General features: G+C 40.3%; 1 protein-coding gene across 1 annotated transcript; it reads right to left on the bottom strand.

Annotated features, from left to right (window-relative positions):
• Positions 1-316: 316 nt before the first annotated feature.
• macir (macrophage immunometabolism regulator) lies at positions 317-8,076 on the bottom strand. Its single transcript, XM_064943544.1, has 2 exons — positions 7,816-8,076; positions 317-5,375 (listed from the first exon to the last, which is right to left on the bottom strand). The coding sequence occupies exon 2, from the start codon at positions 5,370-5,372 to the stop codon at positions 4,686-4,688; it is 687 nt and encodes a 228-aa protein (XP_064799616.1). The 5' UTR covers positions 5,373-5,375; positions 7,816-8,076; the 3' UTR covers positions 317-4,685.
• Between the last annotated feature and the right edge of the window lie 248 nt (positions 8,077-8,324).

Genomic DNA, 8,324 nt, shown 5'->3' with positions numbered 1-8,324 from the left:
TCTCTGCCATGTTCCATTCGGGTTTAAATGATTACAACTGATTTATCTACAAATACAGTCAAGAGTTGAATTGAGCAAATAGTGCTTTTCACTGGCAGACACGAAGGGTGTAGGTTTTAAGAAAAAGGCATTACAGAAAACATAATGCTGGGGAAAGAATCTTTATAAAACGTTCTAGGCAACAAACGTTTAATCTGTCACATTCCATCCCATACAAAATTACAGCACTTTGAAACAATCTTACGGATCCCGTCCCGATGACATTTGAGAACTGTTTCTTACTTGCTCATTAAAAAACTTTGAGACACACACGTCCGAGCGTAGTAGTGTTTTAATAACAAAGTGAAACATAATAAAACGTAAGTCAGTCGCATTGCAGGGCATAAATAGACACAGTAGAAAACAAAACAAATGCTTTTAGGTAGCTAAACTACAGTATACAAGCGGCGTGAAAGATTTGACCAGAAAGTCAAAATGACAATAAACCTTTTGTAGGAATAAAATGACAAAGTTCCACACAAGCCTATGAACATGAAGTCAAAATGAGTCACTGAAAAGCACTGTTGACCTGCGATGCAACTTCCTTGTTACATTGTTGTGGTTAATGGTCATGCAGGAAAATATCACATTTCAACCCACATTGTAATTATGAAGACAATGCTTTACTGTGAACATCGAGGTCCAGTTTTCAGATCACAGATTAATAACAGTCCTGGCCTAAAAACCATGTTCAATGGAGATTCTCTATTAAATGGGCATCTCAGTCCAGAATTACTGTAGTCTATTATTAATTCCCATAATGCATTGGATATTCCTGTTTAGAACTGACACAGTCTTACAATATCTAGCATTGAATGGCATATTAAAACACGTGTTGTTCAAGTAGCGTTTTCCTTCATGATGGCCAAAGTAAAACTGTTAATTTCTACTGTATACAATTAATATGATGCGGTACGAACACTGTTAAGGTTAAACTGTTAAATCAACACATTCTAAACATCACAACTAAGAAGCCACCAAATATTCACTGCAAACACAGTCACATCTGTGAGCAAATCGTTGACGGTTATTGATAATACCGAATATATTTCACCAGAGAACATTTCCAAGTGTTTGGTGAAAACATATCACCGTTATTCAGGGAGTGTTTGTTCAAATGAATGAGTTTTTATCTTTAGCTGCTGTTGTGATCTGCACCCTTAAAAAAGTACACATCACCATTCATACGTCGGGTTAAGGTGCCTTTAAGTGTCCACTCCAGGTAAACATAGCCTATACTGCCATTTTTATATTAAACCAATATCGATGTCATCCATGACTTCAGATCAATTACAACTAGAAATAAAAAATGATATAAAAAATAAATAATAATATAGTTACATTAAACACCTTTTTTTTAATGGAAATACAGATGAAGCAATTTCTGTAAACCCATTTAGAGTGAAGACAGACAGGTGACTAACCCTAACCCATGAACCATCTAGAAGGGTCCAATAACCTTTTACTCAAACGACACTGACACAAACACAATGGAGAACACACAGAGAAGATGGATGCAGTTCCTAACTTTGAAAATGTATTTCCTTGTATGGTTTTTGGAGGTTATTTTCTTGTCCTATGACACAAAGACGTTAGCGTGGAAAAGAGAAGCATGATGAAAAAGAGCTTAAACCCATAATAGTAGAATTTGAAAGTCACACCAAACCATATAAAGCATGAAAAGGCATATACATGTACAATATACATGTACACTGAGTGTACAAAACATTATGGACACCTGGTCTTTCATGACATAGACTGACTGATTGAGGAATGGACTGTGTATGTGTGCCATTGAAAGGGTGAATGGGCAAGACAAAATATTTAAGTGCCTTTGAACGGGGAATGGTAGTAGGTGCCAGATGCACCGGTTTGTGTTAGGAACTGCAACGCTGCTGGGTTTTTCCACGCTTAACAGTTTCACGTGTGTATCAAGAGTGGTCCACCACCCAAAGAACATCCAGCCAACTTGACACAGCTGTGGGAAGCATTGGCGTCAACATGGGCCAGCATCCCTGTGGAACGCTTTCGACACCTTCTGGAGTCCACACCCTCAACGAATTGAGGCTATTCTGAGGGCAAAAGGGGGTGCAACTCAATATTAGAAAGGTGTTCTTAATATTTTGTACACTCAGTGTAAATGTCTGGACCAATACCCTGCCTAGCTGTAGTTTTGCATGTCTGGAGGAAAGGAAGGTGATCTTTCCAAAAATGTCACAATTTTGGTCGCTTGGTGAATTACAGTATTGGGAAAGACCAGAATTGTATAGTCATGAGATGGTGCACTTTACTGTCATGTGTTGACAACTCAATATTAGTAAAGTGTCCTTAATGTTTCGTTCACTCAGTGTACAGTTACCATTATATGTCATATGGCTTATAATAGGTACATTGTCATTGGTAAGAGACTATCAGATAATTTATATCATGCAAATGATTTTGTTATGAGGGCATTAGGTCAGGGCTACTTCAAGTAAGGTGTTCTCCAAGATTACACCTCAAAATGATTGTCACGTGTCCTACGAAACCCCAAATAGATCATATTACAATGTGGTCAAGTTTTCCCAGGGCATCCAAAATAATCCTCCTTTGGTTTCCATAGCTACGGTACGTGTTTCAGGTGCTCTACACACCTTTATGAAGGGGTGGCAAAAACATCAAACTAAATTGATAACCTTTTACCCAGGCTAAAACACCCATCCCTCCCATTCAGGAAATGAAAAGAATGACTGGGATTCAGAATGATGGACACAACGTCTAGATGCAGAAAATCTGGAATCTCCTAATTCAACCCCTCACTCCTGCTGAGGATTCAGTCTGACTGGGAGAAATGGAGTGAGGGGATTAATTCTGTATGTAAGGAGCTAATCTCACCTCAGGCACTCTGACGGTAAGCCTCTCCCCCACAAATCCTCTTAGAGCAGCAATCAGCAGTTGAAGCAATAACAAAGCGTACCCCCTGCCCCCGTTTCGGTAAAAAGCTGAGGGATGGGGCTGCAGAAATGTAACCACACTCAAATTCATAGATATGAATGCAAGGACTGACCACCACTGATAAGAAAATGATAGTTTTAACCATGTTTTGAGGATATATATATAGTGTTTGTTTATATTTACCGTTTACAAACAGTGGAGTAAAACAAGCATATATTTTAAGTTCTGATGGGCTACGACAGTTGAGCTAAAGCTCATGAGGCATTTAAAAGTTATATTCTTCAAGAATCAATGAGTATCATCAATTTATAAGTCCAAAAATGGATGCAGTAACTGCAGATTGCCCCCTTACAGTATTCTGTTTTAAATAACCTTTTGATTGTGTAACAGTCAGTGGTTTACATTAAACCCACATTTCCCTGGTGCTTGGCAAGAGCAAAATAGTAGTGTAGCGGAGTGAGCTTTCACATTTAAAAAAAAAACTTTATTTAACTAGGCAAGTCAGTTAAGAAACAAATTCTTATTTACAATGATGGCCTAGGAACAGTTGTGTTAACTGTCTTGTTCAGGGGCAGAATGACACTTTTTTTTACCTTGTCAGCTCGGGGATTTGATCTTGCAACCTTTCGGTTACTGGTCTAACACTCTAACCACTAGGCTACCTGCTGCCCCTATACATCCTCACACATACAGACATACAGTAGCTTACATACAGTCCTGCTGGGGCTAATGCTAATTGCTATGGATGTATAGCGCAGTACTGTTTTGGCTAATGCTAATTGCTATGGACATATAGCGCAGTACTGCTGGGACTTATGCTAATTGGTATGGATGTAAAGTGCAGTACTGCTGGAGCTAATGCTAATTGGTATGGATGTAAAGTGCAGTACTGCTGGGGCTAATGCTAATTGGTATGGATGTAAAGTGCAGTACTGCTGAGGCTAATGTTAATTGGTATGGATGTAAAGTGCAGTACTGCTGAGGCTAATGCTAATTGCTATGGATGTATAGTGCAGTACTGCTGGGGCTAATGCTAATTGCTATGGATGTAGAGTGCAGTACTGCTGGGGCTAATGCTAATTGCTATGGATGTAGAGTGCAGTACTGCTGCCAATAATGCTAATTGCTATGGATGTAGAGTGCAGTACTGCTGGGGCTAATGCTAATTGCTATGGATGTAGAGTGCAGTACTGCTGCGGCTAATGCTAATTGCTATGGACGTATAGTGGTTAAAAAGTAAAGGTGTGCTGTAGATGAGGATGCAAGGTCTGTAAAAACATAATATGTCTAACAGTGCAGTCCAATGCAGAAAAAAAGGGGCCAGTTGGAGAGGCATTGGTTACACATCCCTTACCATTTTTAAAAAGGTGCGCGCGCACACACATACACACACACAGTCAATAAATACGTTTACCAGTTATTGCTAATCCTGACGAACTTCACATTTTTGTATCTAAACGAACCCCGTTTTCAGTGTACTAACTTAACAATTTGTGTTCACTGGATTTTTACGTATACGTAAGCATGCGTCTCATTTCGTCAAGAGACCCGCTTAGTTTGTCACCCTCGCTTCATAATAATAACAAGATTAGTGGTCTCCGCAAGTGTCCCCTTAAAGGACTATCCTATGATCTGAGTAGGGAGAGAAACGCACAGCCGGAAATAGCACCCAAATCCCATGGGAGTGGATGAGAGAACAGGCGGGTGTTGCTTCATGTCTTGTTCCTGGTGAACATGCGCTCGCTCCGCAGCGTCAGGTGCTGTAGCTGGAACTGCAGCACCTCTGTGTCGGCCGGAGGCTCCTTGACACTCATTTTGTCCAGGTTGAGGTAGTCCAGGGACTTGGACTGGGCCCTCTTCCCCTTGAGAAGGCAGAGGGGCAGGGGGCCGTGGTGCAGGGCCCTCCCTGGGCCACCCTCCCCTTGGGACAGGGGCCTGAGGTAGGGGTCACCTGAGCTGGGCATGCGCCTACGCCGGCGCCCGTTGACCACAGGGATGTCGTATGGCTGGTAGTAGCGGTTTTTGGCTTTGTAGATGCGCGACGCCCGGTGGATGCCCAAGTCCATGGGTTTGGGGACAGAACTGGGCAAGGCCTCTGATGCTGTTGACGTTGTGGTGGTCGGTGTGGTGATAAGGGTCTTCTCTGGGTTGGGAGACCACTTGTGGGCTAGTTTTAGCAGCTCCTCGCCGGTGGTGAAGCCGACTAGGTAGTTGGAGTCCATGTGGAGAATCTGGAAGCCTGAAACAGTACTTTTGATGGGGGAGCAGGGGGTGCTGGCACAGCGGGGCCTGTCCCCTGTATCGGGTTTCAGCATGGCTTTGACCTCTGCAGCAGCAGGTAGAACAGAGATGGGTGTCCTGGACACGCCACTGACATCCATTTCCATCTTTACCGACATGACCTGACAAGAGAAATAAATAAATAAATAAATAAATATTTATATATATGATAGAGAGAGAGGGAGACAGACAGACAGACAGACAGACAGACAGACAGACAGACAGACAGACAGACAGACAGACAGACAGAGATGAAGAGAGCAAAAACAAAATAATATCTACAAAAGTAATCCTCTTTTAAAAAAATTGTTCAAACCATTCTCAGACACAAGGTCCACACAGTGATACTTTGTAACTGATTTTTTTAATCAAAATTTATTCAAGGAATTAATTGTTAGTGATTGGCCAAGGTGGCAATGGTTTCATCCTTCAGAACACTGTAATAACACTTTGACCTTCCTTTGACCTTGTGGAATTCTCCCAGATGTGAATTAGTCTGACAAATCACATACTGTAGGTCTTTCCATTAATTAACATTTAGAGGAGATCCCATCCACATCTCTTAACCCTCATACCTTTAAAAGGTGATGACGGAGGCCATCACCTAAAGCTTGCACTCAACCAATGTGTAGCAAGCAGCCCAGCCCTATTAGCTTAAAATGAACATATGGTCATGTGATATTGGATGAGAGAACAGGAGATTGAAATCAGCAGCAGAAAAAAAATACCTTTCAGTCCATGAGATGAAAACAAAACCTGGAGCAACAGTAGTATCCAGACATCAAAAACAGAAATGGATAACAAATGCATTAAGCATTAAGACTTCAATAGCTTGTGTTGAGTGCTGTCCAGGAGTGTGGGAAGGGCACGACAAACATATTTAACAAACTACTTGGTGAGGAAAACAAAACTTAATGTGGCTTAATGTTCTAATTCACATCTTTAGATGTCCTCTAAATGTACAAACACATTTGCAGTGAAAATCTGCAGTGCTATTCATCATCCCTTACAATATTTGTAATATTAATTTTCTTGCATGTGTAATTTCACTCATGCATATTAGATATCATTGGGAAGAGTATGTGCTTGATATTGATCATGTGGAGGCAGGCAGACCCACAATATAATTACAGTGCAGGTACACGTGTTTACAATGCATTGGTGTGATTGCACATTTGTGTTTTTGGTGCTTGTTTGCACAGTGAAATGACATGCAGCTTCCCACATAGTAAGAACCATCACACTAACACTACAGTTTATTTACATACAAATAACAGTAAGTGACCTACTCGTTAATGTCACTGCATCTCCCAATGTAATAACCATGTAAATACATGTTTCTAGGGACACTTCAGTTTATATTAAGTGATAATGCCCGAGAAGCCGGTGTTTGGAGGAAACATTGGCACGGTGTTGCCAAGGTGGCACGAGGGCCGGGAAACCGTGCCAATGTATAATCCAAACATCGGCTTCCAGCTGAGGTATATATCATAATATATACAACCATGCATGCAACTGTGGGTGTTTACACTCCAGGCCTATTCCAAAATACATTTAACATAATTGTGAACTAAGTTAATTTCTTATCCCCTTAACACCATTGTGACATTTATGTCTAGGGAAAAAGATAAGCATTTGATAGGCCTTTAGGCTCGTCTGTTTACACACAGTAGATATTTTTATGGTAATGATATGCTATTTATAATATCACTAATGCACAGCTTGTGGTGGTTGATGCGCCTCATTCAATCAGTTGAAAGGAGGCCCATCCTAAAAAAAAAAACTCTAGCCAAATAATACTATTGCGTCATGCTTGGCATCTTCATTTTGCTTTCAAATGAGGCCCATGCCCATCCCTGTATGAATTATGGAATTCTACGTTCAAGGCCGTTTAAATGTCAGCGGATAGCAAACTGTAATTTATGTTGGCGTCGCAAATTATATAGACATTATTGCAACGTAAATGTTTCCAAGTCATAAATAGATGTCCGTCTGCGCATCCCGTCTCACACACCTGTCATCTGAAATCCTTCATCTGAAATCCATACGCGCTCTCAATAGAACATAGGCTACGAAAGGGATTCGGGCTAATATTTTTTTCACGATAATTTGACGCAGTATTATGAATGAAATACGTTAATTTAAGCTTTAATATAATTATAGAGATATATTAAAACAGCTTTCCCACAACAAAACCATTCGACACAGGCCGGTTTTATCCTGTTTTTCCCCTGCTGGCAGGCTGGGGGGAAAATGTTAGGCAAGAAAGACCACCATGGAACAAAATCAACATGGAGAGATAACATCGAGTTCGTTTTCAACCGTATGCATGGCAAAAAAAGCAATCTGCAAAAGCAATCTTAACATGAATATTAATAAAACTGGTGTTATTCATTCCGGGTAGAGAGCAGTCTGTTGTCCACCATTACAATATGGTGCCATTATATATGACTATTCGGTTGATTAAATGTAGTCTATTGAAACAACATCTTTAAATGTAGGTGTTTAATTCGAATAATACATCTCCAAACATGCTAGAACGATAAAACAAGGGAAACAAACCTGTTCAACAGCAAAGCCACCCGACGTTCACGCCTCTTCTTATTTGAGCCAAATCGGAGAGGAAGAGGCAAAACGAGAAGGTTTACTCCGCCCAAAATCTCTCCACGTTCAGCAAATAATAAATTATTAAGCAAGTGAAGAGTTTTTGTATGGGAGACATTTAGTGTCGAATTTAGTCAATATAAAAAAATGCATTTCTATTTTGATACGTGAGGCTTATTTGATCTAATAGAAGTTTCGTAATGCTTAGGCTGTTATGAGTGTACTGACAGTGATGCACGTGACCAGTGGTGACACGTCATTCAGGACAGGTTGGGGCAGAGCCGCACATTTTCAGCAAAATAAAATAAATATATATATTTTTGGGGGAGCTTGCCTATTTTACATGTTATTTTGGCATTAATACGTGTCACATATCAGTTTTCAAACAATGTAAAATATATATATATATATAAATCATCGAGTTAATAAAGCCACTTGCAAACAGGTGTTTCAGCCTAGCTCAATGT

Source organism: Oncorhynchus masou, chromosome 28 (assembly GCF_036934945.1).
Source record: "Oncorhynchus masou masou isolate Uvic2021 chromosome 28, UVic_Omas_1.1, whole genome shotgun sequence".
NCBI lineage: Eukaryota > Metazoa > Chordata > Actinopteri > Salmoniformes > Salmonidae > Oncorhynchus > Oncorhynchus masou.
The sequence above is the reverse complement of the archived record's forward strand: the minus strand, read 5'-3'. Positions and strand labels throughout refer to the sequence as shown.